Here is a 23,546-nt window from a genome sequence, read left to right as displayed (position 1 = left end):
TTCGTCTGTTTGTACATAGCCCCATTTCCCCATTTTCCAACGCCTTTTCCAGCCTCTTTTCCTTGGTGCTCTTTCGTTGGTGTATCCCAATTAAAACAACGGCACATTTTGTTTAGAAAGAGATGGGGCACTCGTTAAAAAACGTTCTCTGAAGAGAGATGGAGATAAAGTGCTATATAGCATAAACAAAATGGTAAATGGAAATTTGTTTTCCCCGTGGCATTTTCCATTTCCCAATTGACTTCGTCCATTTTGAAATAAAATTTCGGTTTTTTTTTTTGTTAATTTATGCTTTCGTTTTTGATTTTTTTTTATTTTCTTGCTTTTATTACTCGAAACTGTTCCAGTTTTTTATATATTTAGAGAGATATGTGCTTGTATTTACATAAATAAAGAAAAGTAACTAAGTGTTAAGCAAAAAAAAAGAGTATATTTTAATTAAACTAGAAATTACACCAAGTAAGTTTATTGGCTCACTACATTTTTAGTTTCACACAAAGCAATAAAATTAAAGCCTAAGCTAGAAAAAAATATTTATTTTGGTAATTTTCTTTTTGTAGAAATACTTGTAATACTTGTTGCATTTATTTTCGGTTTTCTGGCTGCTAATACTTGAATCCTGCACAGTGCCAAAAATATAGTTTCAAAATCATGAATAAAGTTCACAAAATGATCAATAACACAACTCTAGATTTTAAAATTTTGATAAGGATGTTAAACCGAACTCAAAGATTCAGATAATGGATGGACAATATTGATTATTAATAGTATCCTTTAGTTTATAATGAGATTTAGTAACTGCCTTCAATTTGGATACAAACTCTAGATTTTGAAACACATTTCTTGGCTTTAGATCTAATTTGCTGTGGCAGGAATATTCTGTGCTTTAGAGAATATCAATAAAACGTTCTTAACTTAGAGTATAGAATAATTTATACAGACAATTTAAAGGTTACTCTCTAGAATATTAGAAGTGAATGGGATCCTTGAACCTCTTTGCTATATAGATTACCGATTACCGGGGTACCAGATCTATATAGCTGTTGGGTCGCATCATCTGATGGTGGGCCGCCGATCCGTAGAAACTGGGGTACGTGGCACCCATTCCGTAGGCGGCGGCTGCCGCGTGACGCGACACCTTCAGCTTGTCGTAGGCGCTGGCATACGGACCATGGGCGTGGCTGTGGGCGTGGGCGTGCCCGTGGGCGTGGGCGTGGCCATGATGATAGTGAGCAGCCGCAGCAGCGGCGGCATTATGATGGTAGATCGCTCCAAAGTTACTCTGCTCCTGGGCATAAGGTTGGCCGATACTCGAGTAAATATTGGCCGCCGTCATCACTTGTTGTTGTGTTGCTCCCGTTCCCGCGGATGTTGCTCCTCCCGTTCCAGTTGCTGCTGCACTTGATCCAGCTCCCGCTCCCGCCGAAGCAGCTGGTGGGGATGCCGAGCTCGTGGAGTGCGGGGTAAGTGGATGTGGTTGCGGCTGATACGCGTGGTGGTAGCTTCCATATTGATTCTGATTTGGACTTTGTTGCAACAGCGATTGCTGCTGGTTGGCCTGGTGTTGCTGGTGGAGATGTTGCTGCTGGCCTTGGTGTTGCTGCTGCTGGTGTTGCTGTTGCTGCTGCTGGTGCTGCTGTTGCAGTTGCTGCTCCATTTGGTAGCTGAGCAAGTCCGGTGAGTTGCCGGAGGTGGAACTGCTGGATGGCGTTGCTGGCAGTTGCAGGACTCCCTGTTGTTGTTGCTGCTGCTGTTGTTGTTGTTGCTGTTGCTGCTGCTCCACTCCCAAGTCGGTGCAACTCAGGCCAAAGTTGCTACTTGCCGCCGTTCGCTCCTTGAGTTGCTGCTGCTGCAGTTGCTGCTGCTGCTGCTGTTGTTGTTGTTGCTGTTGCTTCATGCGCGCCTGACTTTCGTGGCTCATGGAGGACATGCTGCTGGCACCGCCGGTGGTTCTGTAAATAAAATAGAGGTTGAAGGTTAGAGAACATCACATACAAACTGGGATAGAAAACATATGATTTTTGTACGAGAACCACAATTTGAATTATTGAAAACAAAAATCATAATTCTTACAATAATTAAACTTATAAAAAAAGTTGACTTGTCGACACTCAAATTAAATTATAAAACTACTGGAAATGTTGTTAAATCGTATATAAATTACGTAAATGCATAGCAATAAAACAGAACCAATGATAACATTTCTTTCTGTAACCCTCCATAAGAAAAGGTTTTATACCTAAGTTAAATTAACCTTAACCTTGGAAGAAACCAAAATGAAAGAGTTCAAATTAGTTTCCTTTAGTAATTAGGTACTTCGACATATGTGGATAATGGTTTTCATTTCCGTCCTTTTCTTTAAACTTGAAAGTTACATAGATAATTATTACAAGGCATTTAAGCTTCAGAAAATATTATAAATATTTGTGCCCAAGATTGTTCAGAACTCGACCGAAAAGCATAAGCCAAACAACATTCGGCAAATGCTTGAAAGTTTGAAACATAAAACTGAAAATTATTTGGAGTATTCCCTGTAATAAACAACTCGAAAGCATAGTCGTAAACAAAAGTGGGAATTGCGGACCGCTGATTTGTTTACACTATGCTGCAAAGTCGAGGCCTGCAGTTCGACAAATATGAAAAGCCCCCGAAAATTGTTTATGCCGCCGGCACATCTGTCAGTCGTCCCATCACCATCATCATCAGTCCCATTCTCATTCTCATTCTCATTCACATTCCCATTCCTTTGCCACTCGAATCATTCGGCTTCTGTTCCACATTTTGAAGTTCTTTTGTTTTTGAGTTATTGTTTCGGTATTTCAAGACTTTCGATACTTTCCGGGAATGTCTTTGCCCGTCGACCGAATGTCTAGTTCCACTTGGACTTAGGGACTTCAAGATTTTTGGTAGGGAAATGGGCAATCCTAGGAGTGGTACCACCAAAAAGTGGGTCAATTTATCAATCACTTCTGAAACTAATTATGTTTTCATATGTCATAAATTATGATGAATATTTAAACAAGTTCGTGTCACAAAATTAGTAAAATGTTCTTATTTTCGTTGTGTTTAAATTAAAAAAAAAGAGAGCAACAACTGTATTTCTAGCCTTTACAAACTCTTTATACGGTCAAATATTTTCTAATAAACTATTTATTTAACTACGGTTTTAGAAATAGACTTAACATATTTTTGGATATTTCTACAATATAAACAGCAAAACAAAATTCCTTAGGCACATTTTCTCTGACAAATGGTTTAACATGAGAAATTGCAAAGAATTTGAATAGAATGCGTGCAAATTTGTGTTACCTTCGCAGAGAAAATACTTCTGACAAAATGTAGAGCAGTTTGTTTCGCAATCACAGCACAAAATAAGCCAAAAAACTTATCAAGAATTGTTGACCAAGAAACATTTTGTACAAGATGTGGAATCTACTTACACATCATTGGTGCCGTCATCCCGAAAGCCTTTGGCGAATGGATTGCTGGAGATCTTCAGCTGTGTCACCTGCAAGAAATGCCAAAGAAATTTGGAAAATATTTTTATTGGACTGGAGAAGTATGCCGAAAATCAAAACAAATAAATTAAAGACCCAACAAATTAGGGGGAAATGTTTACAACTGGAATTCCACTGGCAGCGGCAGAAAGACAGGGAAAATGATTTGCAATAAATTTGAGGGCGGGTGGAAAAAGTGTTAACACCCACATTGAGCACATAAACAATTTAAATACTTTCGAGCATGTCTAGGCTGTATTTATAGCAAATGTACCCGATCCCCCGTCCCCGAAATTCCCCGTTCCACTGGCCAGAATTATGAATTATGCCCGAGACAAATTCGAGAACCAAAAACACTTTCGAATCGCCCCGTTTCGTCATCCGATTTGAGGAACGTGCGATAAGATACAGCCCGAAGTTCGGGTTACCTATAAATCTGATATCAACCCCCATTTCAAATAAAACATTTGTTTGTCCTGGGGAACAGCTTGCATTAGGTGTGTACTATAGTTCCAAGTATTATATGTCAACTTTTGCACCTGATGTCCCACCTTTGAGGGGAAGTTTTCCCAGAAAATATTATTCTGTAGAACCTGATCAAAATGTAATCAAAGAACCCATTTATTTTAATCGAACTTTAAAGAGTTTTTAATCACAATAAAAAGTCGGAGCATTTCGTAGTAAAAATAAATTAAAATTTATTTTTTATATAAAAACCATTTTTATATGAAAACCATTTAATATTTTCATGATTAGAGTATCTCTCTGTTCGGCGTTTGAAAATCCTGGATAGGCATACATTTTTTGTTATATATAATCAAATATATTTGTGGATGGGGTCGCAGCACCGCTTTCCGAGCTTTGCCCGCTGTTTGTTATAAATTATGGGAAAAACATAAACAATAAGGCCGAAATGGCACAAAATGGTCGCGGCCTCTTGTTTGGAATGCCAAGGGAAATTCAGGAGAACGAAAATGCGGAGGGGAATTGCATTGGGCAATTAGTGAGGAGGGAATTGGATTAATAAAAAGAAAACACTTTCATTCCCATAAATATTTATAACTTTAAAAGCTTTGGAGGCACACAAGTTGTTTTCGTTAATTATGCTTGCAGAAATTGCTTAAAATTAGAAAAACATTCATGTTTTGGCTGGCATAAATCATTTGAAATTTATGATAACTAATTTCTGCAATAGTTTTCTGAGTATTATATATTATAAACCTGACTCACCCGCTGATTCTGATAGGCAGTTACGGCCGTAAAGCTCGTCTCTGGAAAGATAAAAGTGCGGAAGTGACTGGAGTGCTCGTTCTCATCTAGGGACGCATTCTTCGGTGGCAAGTACACCAAATGGAATCGGGGCTGATAGCGATGCATTGAGTTCAGAATTATCTGCAAATGTGTACGAAAATAGAGGGAAACCAGGCGTCAGAAGAATACTTACAAAACACATTAATTTACGATGGTAAATGCAAGGCAAAAGCAAACAAACAGTAGTTGCAAAATAATAAATTAAAAGTGTTTCGAGAAACAGTAAAAAAAATGGTTATTTATAATTGGGATTTGGTGTATATTTAATATTAAATTACTATATTTTTTAGGGTGGCGCAATTGTTGGAGGTTGTAGAGAGTATAAATATTAAATAAATAAAATATATTAATTACTTAATATAATCAAGATTGAGTACACTGATATATCGATTACTTACATGCCCATTTTCGTCCAGTTGGTTGTTGGTGAGCTTTAACTTGTCGAAGGACACGATCTGCTTCATCCAATTGGAACCGGCGGCAGGTGAGTCGGGATGCACGTGAATCCTTGGCGGGGAGATGGGATCCGCTTTGCCGGCCACCACCCAACAGGAGCTGAAATAAGAAAATATAAATAATTTAAAATTAACAACAATATCTTATGTTTAAAAGGGTATAAATATATTTTAATTACATAATAAATGTTTAAAATAGAAAAATAGCATAAAGTAATTAAAAGAAATTAATTATTTTTAGGCGTCGCATATGTTTTTTTCTTATAGTGTACATTCAAAAGTTACGCATTTATTTATATAAAATATTACAACTTTTTTTTTTGAATTAAAAGAAAACATTTATAGGCACGTATACCAATATGTTAACAGATTTAAAATATTCTTTGAGGGAACAAATGAATTAAATATACTTTTCTTATTGTCTTAAGAGACTATTTAAATGTGCGTGTGTTATTACTTTAATTATGCATTAATACTTTTTTTAGTAACATTTATAAATCAATTGGGTTCTCAATTACTCACTTGTGAAAGGCGTAGCGGTAGCGCTTGTCGTCCATGGGGACGAAGTCCATCATGCAGATGTAGGTGGCGTGGGGATCGAGGCCCCCAATCCTCACCTGGAAGGTGGGGAACATGCGGCGGCCCGTCTTGGTGATGATCATCTCGGTGCCCTGGGCGTGGAACTGATCCCACAGCGCCTTCGTCTCCAGCACCACGATGGCCTGCGCCAACGATGGATGCACTGGCTCCGATTCCTGGGTAAAGAAGAGAAATTATTAAAATGTGGTTTAGGTTTTGTGGAAAGAAATGTTTCCAAGGAATAAGAAAAATAAAATTATAAAAATTATTTCACTTTTTAAGTGTTAAACACTTTCCTTATCCAATTAATAGTTAATGATAATAGGTTAAATCTTGTATAAATTGCTATACACCGAGCTTTAACAAATATTACACTAAATTAAATTGAAAGGATGAAAAGGGAACTTTCAAAGTCTTCCCTATCACTTACTCCCTTGCTGATGTTATTGCTGCTAGGCTTCACTGTACTGTTGTCTGCACTGCTGTTGTCTTTTTTGTGTTGGCCCTTGTACTTTTTGGATCCCGTGGATGCAGTTGCTCCTCCCGCCGCAGACGACGTTGCTGTAGTGCCGGCGGAGGTCGCTGCCGTCGAGGCTTCACTGTTGCCACCGGGATAATCGGGTGGCAGGAGGGAGGAGGACTGCTCCTGGCAACCAGAGTTGGAGATGCCATTGCCGCTGGATAGGCTGCTGCTGCTGCTGCTGTTCGCGGTGCCAGTGCTGCCTGTACTGTGCGTCTCGATGTCGGCCAACTTGGCGTCGATCTGCTCCAGCGGCTTGTACGAGCTGCGATCCTTGCCAGCCGTTTGGATGCAGGCTGCAAATGGTCAATGTTGGGTCAACTTTAGGGACAATAAACCAAATGGAAATTGGTCTTAAACTACAAACAGGAGGAACTTTTTTCTGCCACCGGAAACATAAAACCGAAAATAGGATTTAAAGATGGAATGGTTAATACCAATGATTTCTTTAGCATATTCAAATTTATTAATCATTATTTTTTTTTAATACATTTTTAAAACTTTCTTTACATTGATGTTTGAATGCAGGCTTGAGTTGCGTCATTAAAAACACTTTTATTTTATTTAAAACAAAATTATAACTTAACAATTACTAATGATCCACTGAATAATTAAAAAGGCTTCGGATATTTAAAAGTTAATTTCTTCAAATAATTTAAAATGACTTTACGAATATATCATTCACAAAAGAGAGTTCACCTACACAGTTTGCGTTTAATAAAAAAGTAAATAAAAATAATCGAAGAATGTGTCAATGTTTAGTTGATATAAACACGTAATATCATACGGACAGTACAACTATTTTGATTATCTGTTTGATCCAATAAAAAAAAGAGTTATTTAAGCTACATATTTTGATTGCATTAAACTTGTTCTGCCTTTTAGACATTTAATAAATTATTGAGCTTTAGTCACGATATCCTTAACTCATTTCTGTGCCAAACAAAAATTGCCCCAGCAAATAAATAAATAAGAGGCCATTGCAACCTAGTTCTCGAGATCCCTGACAAATGGGCGGAAAATATTCGCCTATAAATCAAACACGTACCGCGAATACGTTTCGTATGCCAAGTGAGTGGAATGACTTTATATATAGCCGCTGGGATTTGCTAATTTCATATTTAATGTGATTTATGCGATTTAAAGTGGAAGCCGGGGAAACACGGAGACGCCACGCCGGCGCAGAGTCGCGATTAAAGATCCCTTTTAATATGCTGCCACTCGCAAGCGGTAAACTACTATATATAATTAGCCGACTTTCGAGTTTCGGCTTTCGGGCAAATGGGACAACGTGTCCAATTATAAAAAAGGCGTCAGAGCAGCGGCTGCTGATTGAGTTGCCCGCTCTAAATTTAGGATCTCCCCTTTTTGGGGGAAGCCTTCCCGCTTTCGTGTGGATTTTCTGCAATTAATTGTCACCGAATCGGTCTTTTGGAGTCTCGAAGTTGCGAGAATTGCGGGAATTGCCGCCAATGACCCATGACAGGTCGCCTTTTTATCGCTTAATGAGACGCTATTTTTTTCGGCATTTTCCGCTGCACGAATGAATTCTAAAATCAATTAACGTTTGGCACAACAAATCGTTTTTCTGTCACACGACAACATCAAACATTAAACAACAACAACAAGAACAACGAAGAAATGCCACTTGAGAAAACGAGAGTCGAGTATCAAGAAACGAGAATCTCGGATCCGGGAATTCGGAGCTAATTGCTCGGGTTTTCTGGTTTTCTGGTTTCTGAATTTCTGGCTTCTTGTTGTTTGCTGTTTGTAATGCCGCTGCCATGGTCCGTGTATTTTGCTAATTACTGTATCGGAAACGGATTTTCTTTCAGTTTTTTGGGTCACCAGAAGACCAAACAAATGGCTTCAAACATATTTCGTTACCAAGAAAAGCTGCATGGAATTTGTTTTTGTTTCATGTGAGTTTTGTGTTCCTTTTATAATGAATTATATAATTTATTTAAAGCCAACAAAGTAAAAGCAAAGTTTTATTTTCCAGGTGAAAATAATAAATGTAATAAAGAAATGAATAAGTCTTTATTACTTCCTATATTTATTTAATATTTTAATATGAAACATTATGCATTCAAGCCTTTTTCAAAATTTCAATTAACCATTTGAAAAGGAAACGGTTTTTTTTTTTTATCTTGGTAAGCAAAGTAATTTTCTATCATTAAAATAGAAAAAGGTCAAATAAGTTAAGAAGATTAAAAAGAGTATAATATGGAAATGAATAATAAATTTTTCAGCAAAACGGGTGTCAATAGCATTCAAACTATTTTTTATTCATAAATTTTTTTTTGACAGATACTAGTTTAAAATATGACATTTATCATTAAAATATGATTAACATTTGTTTAGTAAAACACTTGTCCAATTACCACCAATAATGATTAATTATGTGATTAATTATGAGGTGTAATAAGCATAATTGATTCAGATTCTTCTTATTTGTTATTTTGCAGTCAAATCTTAAAGACTCTGTTGGCCTAAAATATTCTATCAGCTTTATTAGGAACTTGAAAGAGATGTTATTTTTCTGCATCAGAAATTAAATTGACAGAGGTCTTAGACAAGTTTTTAAGTGTTCAAAGATATCATAGGTAGTGGCTTTATCTTCTTTCCTATTATCATCTTTTTATGTTTTCTTCTGAACAAACTCCTGTAAAACTTAAAAGCATTTTAAAGGGAAAGGTAAATGATTCAACCTTTAGAACCTTCAATGCTCTTTATTGGAACCCTTTTGGTTCTACCTTTGGGACTTATAAAGCCTTAACTTAAAACTTGTTTAGGAAAGTCACACAAAAAATTAAAAAAAAGGAGAGGAAGGAAGGGAATTCCATGTGTAATCCCCTGCAAATCCCTGGTGCGGACTCACCTTCGATCTGCTTCATGGGACTGAGGCCGCCGGTGATGTAGGGCGAGGTCCAGTAGTCGTTGGCGTAGCAGTTGTAGTCCGGCAGACTGGTGTCCAGGAACTGCATCGAGGTGGTCATCATGGCGCTGGCGCACTCCGTGGGACCCATCAAGTGCGTCATCGCGAACCGGATCAACTAAGTATATGCTCGTATATCGGTATGGATATAGCTGGGGGTGGGGGCGGGGGGGTCTCACAGTAAAAAAAAGGAAATCGCAACGAATTCTTGGCCCATTTATTCCGATTTGATTTACTTTCGGCCGAGCTGTTTTGATCTCAAACGTTTTTCGCGCAGTTGTCAAATTTGATTATTGCACCCACACACTCTCATTAACTCACTCACTGTGCACTGCAAAAAAAAAACTGTATATACGTTCTATGGCCGATGAAGAAGTGTGAAAGAAATCACCGCAACCTTTCGCAGTTGTCAATCAGAATCAGAATCGAGATCGAAATCGAAATCGCGAGGGAAAATAAATTAATTCCTTTTTTTTTCCTGGCTCGAATGTGTTTTTATGGCCCGAACGCGTTGACTGGCGAAAATTTCCTCTTTTTCTTGTGTTTTTCTTTTTGGTTTTAACTGATTGATTGACTTGAACTTCTTTTATTTGTTTTCCTTCTATTTCGCCTGGCAGAAAGCGTTGAGTTGTCTCAATTGCCACCTTCTTCCGGCCAAGTGCGAACTGATTATCCGTATGTATAGTATATATATATCGCGATCACAGCACTGATCTCATCTGATTTGATCTGATCTGATCTGATCTGATATGAACCGATCTGATCTCAAGCGATCTCCGATCACGCACACATCCGTTCCGTAAAGCGCTTGTCCGCCGAATGAGAGTTCCCGTTTCGGAACAGCCGTACGTATCGGCCGCACTGCCTCTCGAGATCTTGACTATATCACCATATCGTCTCCCCATATCCGTCCGCCAATCGTCGGCGGCAGCATCCAAATTTAGACTCGCTCTACGAACCGATCGATCCACCAATGGCCGAGCGGTCTCCTCCTTTTCGGATCGGGTCGACATATGTTGGCTCTTCAGAGATCGTTTAGTCTGGTTGGGTGTATCCAAGGGATATGCCTGGTAGATCTCAGAGTAGAGTGCTACGAAGGCATTTACCAGATGTCCGTACAGTGAGGCTACAGTTTAGGAGGATCTTCGGAATAGATCCTAAGTAACTTCATAGCCTTGTCTGGTATTTCGATTGTAACTTACACAAGAGTTGTGTTCTTATATATGGAGCTATGGATCTTTTATATGAGTTACGTGAATGGAATTAAAGCTATAAAGCTATGGTTTTCATTGTCATTATAAGTTAATATACGGGTATACCAGGTAATATAAACACATAACTCACCTATTTGTTTTATCGTCTTAACTACAATAGTTTAATATGACTAAAAAGTCATTATTAAATAATAGTGTTCAGGGCCGTAGCTAGAGCCTCGGGGGCCCTGGGGCAACAAGTAAATTTGGGGCCCCCTATACGGGAGTCTTTTGTCAAATTTTATTCACAAATTCATAATCAATGCCACTGACGAGGAAATTTCGTTAGAAGCCGAAAAATTCATGAAAAATTTCCGTGATAACATTTCTTCCACATTTCCATCGCAATTACTCTCGTTGCGTTCAGCGTTCAGAAAACAAATCGGTCTGATTGATAGTGTGAAATAACTTGCTGAAATGATCATAATTGAAAACAGTTCCTTAACGTCAAGTTACTCTGATGTATGCAAGCGGCGTTTTTAATGGTATTTACCAAATGAGATACTGAGATATGTTGAAATAAAGCGAAAACATGTTGTTTTGTACACTATCTAATAAAACTGTAAACAATTTAGAATTTTTTTATTTTGTTAGACTATTGTGATCCATTTAAAGCTTATTCAGAAAGTCCGAAAGCCATGGTAAGGCTTTTTCATAACTAAAAAAGTGGTCGATAAGAAGGGGCCCCGGCGGGGCCCCTTTCCCTTCGGGGGCCCTGGGGCACCGCCCCACCTGCCCCATGCTAGCTACGGCCCTGATAGTGTTGAACTTGTGACCTGATTAAAAGGATGGACAATTTTTTTGATTTCTATCAACAACCATATCGGAAATTTTTTCCAATTAAGATATACCAACTAAAAAAATAATTCGATTTAATTTGTTTACTGTAAAAAGTTATCCTTCATTAATGAGACTTTAGAATGGTTTTATCGTAATATATATATTTTCTTTAAATACTTAAGATCTTCGAAATTTTATTTTGTAAAGAAAAATACAGCGGTTCCCCAAAGATTATAGTTTACTGTATCCCCTCCCCACCTCCTTCACCCCATTTAAGTTCCTATTTTTAAAGAAATTCTCTCTCTCTTTTTGAAGGGGCGTGGTCTTTGGCGATGGATGGTGTTTGGGAGGGGGTTGGGGGCGGCGATCCCCATCTGGATTTTGTTTACTTCTTGCAGGGGGCAGTGGGCGTGACCGCCGAGTGGGTGGCTGACCTGACTCATGCGCCTCATTTGGAAAACGCTTTTAATTGGACTGCGGCCACATGGTGGTGCTCATGGCTTTCGTGGTGCTCATGCTGCACTGCAGCCGATGGTGGTGCTGCTAGTGGCCATAAATACAAATTGCGCCATAACCTCGACACTAAATAAACCGTAAAAAGAAAAACCGAATATTAAGACAGTAAAAACAAACACCGGAAAAAATAAAAACCTTATCAGGCTTCAAAGAATTATAGAGTTTTATTAAAATAAATTTTAAAAGCTTACCCTTAAATACAGAAAAGGCTTTGACTAAAAATTGTTATGAAATTATTTCATCCCTAATTCTATAAATACTTCTTATATATGAATGTCTTATTATAAGGCCAATATAACTTTTTGAAAATGTTCAAAGAAAGGTTTGAATGGTAAATGGTGAAGAGTAATAAAATCTGTTGCATAAAATTTCCGCTGGTTTTCAACGTTTTAAAAAATTTTAGGATAAACAATTTCTTTTCCTAAAATATACCAAAGTGTTAAACAAACTAAAATTGCATTCTTGAGCTCCCATATCAGATAGTTACTAATTTGCATACAATTTCTCATTTCAAAAATATTAAAGATATATCTTTGTGGCGTTTTGCATGTTACAAATAAAAAGTCTGTGAACCATTTTCAGTTATTAAATTAAAATTCCTTTTTTCAGAGCCTTTATTTTTTTCCCCAGTGTACGAGGTACGAGGAACGCGGAAAACCTGGGGGCTAACGAGAAAGAGTGGGAGAGAAGACGAGAAAATGGCGTCGGTTGGCCATTAGATTCCGGGATCTGGGCCCCATGGAGATCCGGGGAACCCGAACCCGCAACTCGAGCCCGAAAAAGGTGGAAGAGTGGAAAACTGGACCGATCAAAGTGAACAGAAGCGATTCGCCGGGGGGCTTCTGCTTTCCATCAGCCACGGGCGTTCAATTAACGGTACCTGGTACCTGGTAGCGGGTCTCCTCCGCCACCGATCCACCTGAACCGATTTGTTTACCTTCCCCGTACACCATATAAATCTACGCATCCAGTTGCGCCCAGGATTTATCCATTATCCATTTATGGAACGGCTTGTTATTGTTTTTCCTTAATTCCCCGTTCGGTTTTTTTTCGTTTTTCGTTTTTCCACTCTGTTTACAATTATTTTGAGTTAAGTGGTTCCTTCCCCGAGCTCTTCGTTTATTTTTTGGCATTTTCGGTAGCATTTCGATCGCATCGTATCGTACTATGCACTCCATAAATAATTCATAAATTTGAAAAATTGTTATGGCATTGGCCATGCCATTACTTGTTAATTATTTGTTTGAGTGTAAACAATTGGGAATTAAATGGTTACCGCTTGGGGTAAATTAATTTGTGGCGGCGAACGGGCAGAAATCTCCATTTTTACTGATTCGCACTCGATTAAAAATAAATTTTAACAAAATAAATAATAATACCTTCACATAAAGTAATATTAGTTAGGAAATTAAAAATTAAAAAAAAATTAAAAAAATTTTAAAGAAGGTCAAGCAAACTGTACATTTTTTATTTTTAAAGGATATTATCATCGATTAGTTAAACCTTTTTCTCAAAATATGTGATACTTCCAGTTTGAAAATAAAAATTAAATAACAACTTAACCATCTACAAATTGCTTTTTGTTGTAAGGATAAATATTGTATTATATTTTGATTGGTATAATAAAAATTAATCTATGACAAGTGTTTGCATACAATCAAGAAAAAAGGTATTTAAAAATTGAAGCTAACCAAGGTTTATTCGGTTTCTTCTAACGCAAATTTAGATTTCAAATTGGCAGATGAAAAGTGGGTTGGGAATTTCGAATTGAAGTGTGTCAAAAGTCAATATGCAATAACATAAGAACTTCTACTTCCGTTTGCGGTTCTTCTTGGCCTTCTTCGTTTTGATTGTGGAGGTCGTGGCAAGACCTTTGGTTTCCGGTTTAATGGCGATGTCCACAGGACTTGATGGCAGAGCAATTGGCTCGGGGTTCAGAGGCTCCTCCTCCTCGTTCTGCTCCTTGCCAATTCGATCGACGGACTTCTTGCAAAGTGTATTGACGGACAGGAATTCCAGGCCATCGGAAGACGGGAAGAGCAGCTCCTCCAGTTCATCATCGTCCTCCGGAATTATTGAGTTACGCGTCTCTGGCAGATTGGGGATCTCACCGGCGATGTCCTCGCCATCCTGGTAATCATCCGAAGCATTGAGCACATCCACGGTTTTGGTCTTCTGATCGAAGGGTTCCATGGCTTTCTGATGGAACTTAAATCGGTCCAAGTCGCCCTCCTTTTCGCTCAGTTGCTTGGGCGTCAGGACAACCGGCTGCCAGCAGAGATCCAAGGTGGACATCCGCCGGATGCCCACATCCTCCAGGATGCTGTGATTCGCCAGAATGCGACCCTTGTACGTCAGCCGACTGAAGCCCATGGGCACGGATAAGTTGCTTCCGATTCGGGACTTCAGGTTTCCTACGGTTCCAAAACGATCCACCTCATAAATGCTTTTCCTGCCATCACGCGTCTGAATCAGGACCTGCATCTTTCGCATCCTAGTCGTCCTAACTGGTGGCCAAGCCTTTGCTAACTACGTCTTCTCGATCTCCGCTTATTATGTCCTCGTCCTGTGTTTTCAGCTTTGGTCTCGTCAATAAATTGTTTCTATGTGAATGCCTCGCCGAGCTGTCGTCATTGTTGGGAGTGACTGGCAAGTCATGGCATCGTGTCAAACACCTTTGACATTTCCAGCTCAACTCTAGAAAATAATCATACTATTTGGGAAGTACTATTTAGTACCTCAAATTTTTATCATACCATAAAGATGGTTAGGAGCATAGAATAGCTTAAATAACTAAACGGATTCATGTGCACATTGAATATCACAACAAAAATATTTAAACTATAAAACCTATACATATGTAATAAATTATATATCTTATATATAGGTACATTTTTATACTGTGAAAATTTATTTATTATATATTTATTTTTATTAATATTATATGTAAATATATCTTTTTTAAATGAACATTTAATAAATGAAGGTTCTCTTCGAAGTAAACTGATGTTTGGGTGTTGAACAATTAACCTTTTATCAATAAATAAAACCTTTAGTTTTTATTTATTCTCAAAAGTTACATTTGTTTAACAAATTTGTTTAAGCAAATTCATGTTTTTGAAATCTGGTTTGACCAAATTTAATTAATACGAAATCGTTTTACCAAACTAAATGTATACTTATTTCTTTACCAAACCTAATCGATACAAATTTGTTTCCACAAATTGAAACAGCCAACGTATATTTTGGCTTCCCTGGATCTGAGAAGCATCCACCAACTGATCTATTTCCGCACACCCAGTTCGATTGGAAATGGCCCCGGAAAAGCGAGCCGTGAAAAGTAATTGACAAACATTCGGAGGCGTCGACACATTTATGCACCCCTCATTGGCTGAGAGAGCTTCCGGTTTTGCTACTGCTTCTCCTTCTCCTTCTCGTTCTGGTTCTGAATCGGGATCGGAATAGAGATCCATAAGGGGGCACAGAGTGGTGCAGGGGCATAATGTCAACTGCAGCGCGGGCCGTCAAGTGCCGCCCGTTGACACCTCGTAAAACGCCGAATGCAAACAAAATGTTTGATCAATATTTGCCTTCCATTCCCATTCCCAGTTCATTTTCGTATTCAGTTTTCTTCAAAGCAAATGAGCAAAGAAACCAAAAAGGGGATAAAAACTATAAAATTAAGAAAATACAAAAAATTGTCATTTTAAGAACTGCAAAAAGAGATCGCTTCTTAAAAAAGGATAATCTCTCCTCAAAATACATATTTCAAACAAACTGATAAAGAATCTTACAACCTCTTGCTAACCTTCAAAAGTTGAATGAAAGTTTTTTTATTCAAATATTTTGTATTTTGTTATATTCACAACCACAAAAATTAATAACATTTTAAATTCCTTTATGTCTCATCAAAATTGTATCTTTATTTTTGTTCAAGGCAAAGACATAACAAAGACAGAGTTGTGTAAAAAAAAGATTAAATCAATTGTGATGCTGTAATGCTGAATTGAAACGTTTAATGCAGAGGACGAAGTCTTTGGGAGCTGGAATGGTGGGAGGACTGACTTTCATCCATGGACTCGTGCTTTTCGCATTCCTTAGAGCCTCCAGGCGGCCAGAAGGCCGGCGAGCAGAAGGGATGTGGAGAGGACCACGGAGACACCGGAGTCGCGGGCCAGCGGGATGAGGGTGTCGTTGGCGTTGAGGAAGTTGCAGCCGCGTCCCTCGCAGACGTAGCAGTTGCCGCTCTTCACGCACTGCTTGTTCGACTGGGCGGAGGTGAGGCAGCCGCGCTGGAAGGACCCGTCGACGGTGCGGTTGCTGTTGCGGATGTAGCACTGGTCGCCGAACTTGTAGATCGGGCAGATCTTCACCTCGCTGTAGTTGTCCCTGGCGCACTCCGAGGACGTCGAGTTGCCGGAGCACTGCAGGCACTGCGCCCGCGTCATCGGGAAGATGTTCTTGTTGCAGCCGGCGCTCGAGTAGCAGATCTGGCACACCAGCTCGTTGTTGCACGTGCTCCGGGTCGCGTTGTTCAGGTCAACGGCACAGCCGCGGATCGTGTAGCCATCTAGTAAATCATTTAAAGTACACAAATGAAAAAGTATATTAAAATGTAATAACTTAGCTTTAGCAACAGCTTAAAGTAGTGAAAAAAATAAACTATTTTTATTTTAGGTTATTCACCGCCCAAGAAAACGTTATAAATATATTACAAAATAATTTCTTATTTATATAAACCTCAAAGTGATTAATTTTTGTATTAATCTTTAGAACCATAATAAAGTATAACTCATTATACTGGAAATTTTAATTACTTTGTTTCCTTCTTTTTATTTAAGCGGTAAGCACTTGACAACCTAAATTAAACAAACAAAACCGTAAAAAACTTAATTGTTTAATAATCTTAAAAACATGTTATATGAGATTTTTTAAAATACAAAAGTCTTTGTAAAAATGTTTGCAAAATGTGTGCTGCTTAAATTTGGCAATTATTATATAATAACAAAATTGACAATGCCCATACAGACACAGCATTTTTTATAAATTTGATCGGTGTAAAAAATATTAATGAGAAAAACTTTAAGCTTGTGAATTACATAAAACTTTTAAACTAGTTTCCCTAATTATTGCTAAAATTGCTCTTTAAGGCTTTAAGGTATAAAAGTGACTAAGTGGAGACTTGCAGTACGTTAAGCTGCAGATGATGCATATTTTTCTATTTCCAAATCGTGGTAGTAAAGAAAACGAAGAGGATGAAGAAAACTCACCCAGGACGCGGGAGTAGCAGTCGGAGGATCCGTCGGAGCAGTTCCTGTTGAGCAGGCTTAGCGGATTGGTGGCGCAGCGCTCGTTGTCCTTGGAGTTGCACTGGATACAGCCATCTGTGAATGGAGCGAGGGGAACGGAGCTTTTCGGTTGAGTTTCGGGCAGGCCTGATTAGATTAGATTAATGGTTGTAACCTTCGCGTTCAAATTGACACAAGTAAACGGACTAATCACTTCGGTGCAAAGTTCCACAAAGTGCAATGCAAAAGCATTTGTAATTTTTTTTTTTATCAATTTTAAGCCCCTTCTCCTAATTCCTTTTATGTTTATAAAACGCACTGTACGCGCTGACATTTACTATCTAAGTTTTCCTATTGCCACAATCGATTCTTATCGGCAGTCTGTGTACATAGCCCCAAATGAGTCAACAAGCATATACTTATGTCCAGTGTAAGATAAGAAAAGCAAATTTACACTGCTGACAGCATTACCTGAGGTGTTTGCCCACAAATTATTATGAAATTATCCAAACCGTATTTATTACGGCGCTTATGATGAAATACGATATTGATATTCGAGATTAATTTTTTTTTGAAGGAACAGAAACAATAAGTGTTTACAAATCAAAGAAGAAAAAGTTTGTGCTTAAATTAGGTGATGAGTCATAATAAATAAAGTTCAGCTAGAAAAATAACTACATATGCATAGAAGTTTACAAATATTTTTAAAGTGAACATAAAACTGCAATTATGCCAGAACTTAATATATTATTTGTTGTTCGAAGTTTTAGTTTCCATAACATTTATAGATCATTTTGCATATATTTAATTTGAACAAAAATTACATGGATTAAAGCCGCCAACGCTGCTCATCAGCGTTATATTTCATCATAACATGAAATCAAACGAATGCTCACATATGGATATATAAATTCTATATACTATATATCAAGTTATTCGCCGGCAAAACACTATCACAAAAAAAAAAATGTTGCCCAAGTTACAAAGCCCACAACCTTTGAAGTTTCTATGCGAGCACGGCTATTGATATCTTATCACAAAGTTATTTCCGTGTCGATGAGACCACCGCTTATCACACCTTTTTCTTATATAATGCACTCAATAAATCGTTCATTTGAAACATAAAAAAAAAATGTAACCAGATTGAAATCGGGAGGGGAATCGAGCAGAAATAAGGGATTTACCACAGCTAATGTAGGTCAAAAACGACACGGCGGCGATAAGCAGCAGGTAGAACTTCATGTCTGATTTGGATATTCGATCTCGAACGAATGTGCTAAATTCAATTACTAATTTCACGGCGATCGAAGAAGCGACGCGTAGTAAGGCTGAAACAAGACTGAGTATCGATCGTTCGTACGGGGATTTGAGGTCTCCGAGCTTACAAACAAAAAACTAGATAACGCCGCCCGAAGCGTTAATACTTGATACTGATAACGCGACACGAACAAACGTTTCTGATTCACAGAGCAAATAAGTAACCTGTTTCATTTCCATTGTTTAAACTGTTTGGAGAGTGTAAACGATTGGCGGCCGTTAAAAGAGAACTGCGCTTTTGAAATGTTTTAAACGGAGTGTCAAAAAACTTTCAGGTTAAAATAAATATCTATATTATTTTCATATATTTTCATAAAGATAGATAAAGAATTATTACTTCCCTCGTAACAAGTTCTCAACATAAAAATATTATTTTTTTTTTTTTTTAATTAGAAATAGAAAGAGATTACTTTTCTTTATTTGTAACTTGTAACTTTGTTGTTGAGTTGTTTTTGATTTATTTGTAATGTTATATTTATTTATTCGCATATAAAATACAAAGTTTCCGTTTTATTAAAAAAAAATTAAGTTATTCTTTTAAATTCTCGCGCTGCTTTGAATGCGTTCCACTTCTTGCAGAAACTTATCGATAAGTGCTCCTTGCCAGCCCGTCAAACAACACAGTCTGGCAACACTAAACTTCTTGAATTATTTTTATTTTTAGAGATTACGGGGGAAAAAATCGGCGGGCACACCACTCCAAAAATAATAATAAAAAAAGAGTTTCTCTCTTTCGGTTTCAAAACATTGTAATTTTCGATACAAAAGAGAAAACACCGGGCGATGAACAGGACGCCGCAGACACCTGCCACACCGGGAACTCCTGGAACACCTGGAACTCCTGGCAGCTTGGCCATGGAAGTGGCTCGGGTCCAAAACTCTGCACTGGCGGAGTTCAAGAAACCCTCGCCAATGGTGCGCCGTAAAAACAAACCGAAGATCCTCACGGAGGAGAAGTATATCGAGGAGATGTCCAAGATCATCCAGCGGGACTTTTTTCCGGATCTCGAGAAGCTGCGCGCCCAGAATGATTACCTGGACGCGGAATCACGGCGGGACTTTGTCCAAATGGCTGAGATTCGGGAGCGATACAGTCTGGGCAGGATTCCCGGAACGGGAAGGAACATGGGCAGAAGGAACAACCAGCGAAACAATGGTGGGTATTATCCAAGATCAGAAAAAGTATTTATCTATCTATCAAAATACACATTTTGCCAACATTGTTGTATGGAATTTGAATACTGTCTACCTTAATATCACTTCAGTTGCTGCTTGGGGATTCATTGGGAACTAGAATATTTAATTGTTTTAAAGAATATATAGCTATAAAGCTGGGTCAATTGATGGACAACTCAGTAGTCTGATGAAATGAAGTGCAAGCAGTAATATGATTTAGAAGAGGATGTATCGATTTTATGTAGTACATTTAATTTCCCCCTACGAGTATATCTTAGATTCCTTATACCTTTTCCCTTAAAATCATTTCATAATGAACCATTTCCTTTAACCCTTTAAAAAAACTTTCCTGATGTCTAAATATTTCTCATTTCAGCCATGTCTCCGGCCACATTTGAGACGCCAGTTAGCCAGGCCAACGGTAGCAATACCCCGTTTCCCAATTCCCGGGCCAACGACACCCCTTTGTCCACAACCAGCTCCGAGAAGAGCATCGCCGAGGGCAGAGACACAACTTCGAAGCTCTCCCTCGACGCCTTCCTGCAAAGCTACACCAGCGAGGATAACCAGAGCTTCCAGGAGATCATCGAGACGGCGGAGGCGAAGCTTCGCCAGAAGTACGCTGTGCTGTACAACCACGAGAAACTGTCCGCGGAGCAACTGCAGCGTGCTCTAATGCTGCCGAGCATAGAGAAGCAATTCGAGGAGCCGGATCCGTTGAGGAAAATAGAAACGTGGAACTACACGAACATGAACTCAATAATGTATGTGCCCGATGGCGTGGAGTACACGGAGGAGGAGCGTGTCCAGTTGGCGGAGCGTAAGCAGAGCATCCAACACAATGCCACCCGGCTGCCAGATGAAGCTAAACACGAGACGGAGGGTAAAAAGATGGATGAGGTGCCCGCCAAGGGAGCAAATGAATCCACTGCCACACCAAGGATACGAGGATTTGATCTACTGCGTTCCCCATCCCCAAGACCCGGAGAGGCCTTCTCGCCCATCATGACTTGGGGTGAGATCGACGGCACTCCCTTTCGTCTCGATGGAGGCGATACACCATTGCGACCCACGCAGGGACCCTCGTTTCGGATCAACGAGAACTCGCGGCGCGAAAACATTGCCATCGCTCTGGCAGAAAAGGTCAGCGAAAAGATGCGGAACCAAAAGCAAATGGCCTTGGACACGGCGCGTCGGAACATTGGATCCCCACTGATTCGCACTAACATGGAGCGACTGGCCAGCATGTCGCCAGCAGCTCAGTTGCTGGCCACCGGAAAGCTGGGGCTCCGCGGAACGCCAAGATCATCGCACACGCCGTCGCCTCTGAGCGCCCGCAAACGCAAGATTACGCCTGGAGTTGTGAGGAACACCACCACGACGCCACTGGGTCCACCGAAACAACAGCCGGGCAAAATTAGCACACCGGCCAAGAGCTCCGGCATTGATACGGGCTCCACGCTAACTGATGACCTGCTCAAGATTCCCACAAAGCGACGCACTGCAGCCGATTTCTTCTAGCATATATTACCTTCTCTGTTCAAGTTTAGTTTCAATGCAATACCTCATTATCCTTGAACTTTACTGCTAATAACAAAATAGAAAGACCCATTCCCAGGAGTTGGTTAAATGATGATAAGAGATTTTTGAATGCGAAATCATAAACGTACTATTAGCACATCTGTTATCAGCTAAATGATTATGTTTAGCTCAGTGCAACTCTTGGTAATCTCCTAATCTTTAAATACTCTTTCAGCTATTTTCCAATCCTAATATTTTTTTCATCTTAAAACCCGGAATCCCCACAGGAAGGAGTTAAAATAATTGTTAACATTGTAGCTTCCAAAAAAAACTCAAACCAAGTCGACTTGAGTAATCACGACCCAAAGTATATAGCAAATTTAACGATCGAAGTAAGTCATAAATATTTATAAAGGAAAATTCCTTTAAAAAGTTTAATAGAGACTGGAATTTAGATTGTTTTTAATGCTGTAATACAAAAACCCATTTCCGTACATCACAAATTGATTGCGAGACTAAAACTGTGCATCCCTGTAGTCGACGTGATCGCCGGACTTGAACTTGAGGGCCTCCAGGACCTTGATGAAGCGCTCCGTGGTCTGGACGGTGGTCAGCATGGTCTTGGCCTCCCTTTGCTTCCGGAACATTTCGACGACGGCGGGATCGTGGGCCTCCCGCTGCACCTGCACGGTCATCTGGGTGTCGATGACGCCGGGGGCGTAGTTAAGCACCAGGGTGTCCTTCGAGGACTCCTCGGTGGCCAGCACCCGGAAGTACATCTCGCGGGCCGCCTTCACAGTGCAATAGTGAGCCATTGAAGAAATCGGAGCGATGGCAGCCAAAGTGCTGAGATTCACTACCAACTTGGGGATTCCCTGGAAGATTCGCATGAACTCGCAATTCAGCGAGATGGCGGAAAAGACATTCGTGTGATAGTATCGCTGCAGGATGTTCGTATCCCCGATTTCCTTGGCCCTCTTCGAAGTATCGCCCACGGTGCCGGCATTGTGGATGACTATGGCCCGCTCGAAGGTCTTATCTCCGCGCGAGTTATCCAGGATCTGGGTGAAATCCTCCGTCTTGGCCGTCTCCAACTCCAAAGAATACGTGTGAACTGAGAGTTCCGGTATTGTGGCTGAAATCTCTGCTTTGGCCTCATCCAAAAGCGGCTGATTGCGACCCAGAAGAGCCACCACGGATCCTTCGGATTTAATGCGTTTGGCCAACTGTTGGGCAAACTCCCGACCGATTCCACGAGAGGCTCCGGTCACCAGGAGATATGTGCGCTGCTTCAGGTCCATAATTACAGAAAAATCAGACTGAATTACTTTCTATTTTTCCGAGTCAACAGCGGCAACAGTTGGCTGACTTGCTTTCCTAACTCACTTCGGCATTTACCTGATTTGGCAGCTTTTTCACAGCTGACCAAAGCTCCCCGTTTTTGTGGCCAGGAGCGTAAGCGGAAACTGCTTTTATGGGGCCTATTGGACACTTATTTTGTATTTATTCAATAAATATTGGATTTTTTTAAACATAAAAAATTCGTTAATTTATGTAAGTATCCAATCTAAACTTATAATCACTGATTAAAACTAACAGAGTAAATAATTTTTCCAAATCCTCATTCTATCGACATACTTAATTTTTATTTCTTGCCATGCGTTTTCAGAACTACTGTCCATTAATTTTATGAGCGAAGAACCTATTGAACTGATTGCACAATTTATAACTGAGTTATTTAATTTGGAATCGAAGGGGAGCTACATGGGGGGTAATCCCTTCCATTTCCGCCCATGTCCCTCGTTCTCTCACAGCCTCTTTTTTTGCTTGTTTGCTCTCTATTGCCACATTTGTTCTCTCACGCTTTAAGCTTTACTTGAAAGTGGAAAGGTTATCGCCGGCTCTTGCTTAACGATTTAATTTAATTAATTGCCTATGTTTTATTAATCGCATCATTAATGTCGGCACATCGGTATATCAAAAATTCCCGGCTTTATCGTAATACTAAAGCTATGTGGTAAAATGCATAAAATCAACGCAACAAAGTCAATGTCAAGGTCGGCAGTCCAAACAAAAAAAAAAAAAAAAAAAAAAAAGTTGAGATTGAGATTCGCTTTATCTTCTCTCAAAAGCTCCGCAACATTGTAATACAGTTAACTCTTCGAAATCGTCATTATTATTTACTTTGTATTTTACCTCTCCTTTTATGCCGGTATAATTGCACACTTAAAAAAAAACAAACAATTACAAAATGAAAGTGAACACAGACTTTTTCATGGCTCATAGAACCAGGATAAATATACGAAAGTTATTTATAAAACAAAGGTTTAAGGGTTGAGTGTGAAAGTCTTCATGAAATTTTTCAAAGAGTATTTTCACATGCCTGACTATTGAA

At 39.2% G+C, this 23,546-nt stretch overlaps 5 protein-coding genes across 6 annotated transcripts; 1 reads left to right on the top strand and 4 right to left on the bottom strand.

Annotated features, from left to right (window-relative positions):
* Positions 1-450: 450 nt before the first annotated feature.
* LOC108095389 (T-box transcription factor TBX1) lies at positions 451-10,142 on the bottom strand. Its single transcript, XM_017196469.2, has 7 exons — positions 9,244-10,142; positions 6,273-6,658; positions 5,786-6,018; positions 5,207-5,363; positions 4,728-4,889; positions 3,441-3,508; positions 451-1,952 (listed from the first exon to the last, which is right to left on the bottom strand). The coding sequence occupies exons 1-7, from the start codon at positions 9,401-9,403 to the stop codon at positions 1,016-1,018; spliced, it is 2,103 nt and encodes a 700-aa protein (XP_017051958.2). The 5' UTR covers positions 9,404-10,142; the 3' UTR covers positions 451-1,015.
* A 3,280-nt stretch (positions 10,143-13,422) lies between these two features.
* On the bottom strand, positions 13,423-14,500 carry LOC122319765. Its single transcript, XM_043207491.1, has one exon. The coding sequence runs from the start codon at positions 14,340-14,342 to the stop codon at positions 13,659-13,661; it is 684 nt and encodes a 227-aa protein (XP_043063426.1). The 5' UTR covers positions 14,343-14,500; the 3' UTR covers positions 13,423-13,658.
* Positions 14,501-15,742: 1,242 nt separating this feature from the next.
* LOC122319749 lies at positions 15,743-18,498 on the bottom strand. 2 transcript variants are annotated; one of them, XM_043207431.1, is made up of 3 exons: positions 18,322-18,498; positions 17,120-17,284; positions 15,743-16,419 (listed from the first exon to the last, which is right to left on the bottom strand). In XM_043207431.1, the coding sequence occupies exons 1-3, from the start codon at positions 18,377-18,379 to the stop codon at positions 15,947-15,949; spliced, it is 696 nt and encodes a 231-aa protein (XP_043063366.1). In that variant the 5' UTR covers positions 18,380-18,498; the 3' UTR covers positions 15,743-15,946. The 2 variants fall into 2 exon arrangements, with proteins under 2 accessions (XP_043063366.1, XP_043063367.1); XM_043207432.1 differs by having other exon boundaries at positions 17,120-17,233; positions 18,322-18,495.
* Positions 18,499-19,131: 633 nt separating this feature from the next.
* Positions 19,132-21,273, top strand: LOC122319755 (splicing factor ESS-2 homolog). The gene is made up of 2 exons (XM_043207469.1): positions 19,132-19,610; positions 20,007-21,273. Exons 1-2 carry the CDS (start codon positions 19,238-19,240, stop codon positions 21,149-21,151), a joined length of 1,518 nt encoding a protein of 505 aa, XP_043063404.1. The 5' UTR covers positions 19,132-19,237; the 3' UTR covers positions 21,152-21,273.
* A 271-nt stretch (positions 21,274-21,544) lies between these two features.
* Positions 21,545-22,579, bottom strand: LOC122319757 (sepiapterin reductase). The gene has a single exon (XM_043207471.1). It carries the CDS (start codon positions 22,450-22,452, stop codon positions 21,667-21,669), a length of 786 nt encoding a protein of 261 aa, XP_043063406.1. The 5' UTR covers positions 22,453-22,579; the 3' UTR covers positions 21,545-21,666.
* Between the last annotated feature and the right edge of the window lie 967 nt (positions 22,580-23,546).

This window comes from Drosophila ficusphila, unplaced genomic scaffold (genome assembly GCF_018152265.1).
Source record: "Drosophila ficusphila isolate 14025-0441.05 unplaced genomic scaffold, ASM1815226v1 contig_198, whole genome shotgun sequence".
Lineage (NCBI taxonomy): Eukaryota > Metazoa > Arthropoda > Insecta > Diptera > Drosophilidae > Drosophila > Drosophila ficusphila.
Note: the sequence above shows the minus strand (reverse complement) of the source record. Positions and strands in the feature narration are given on the sequence as shown.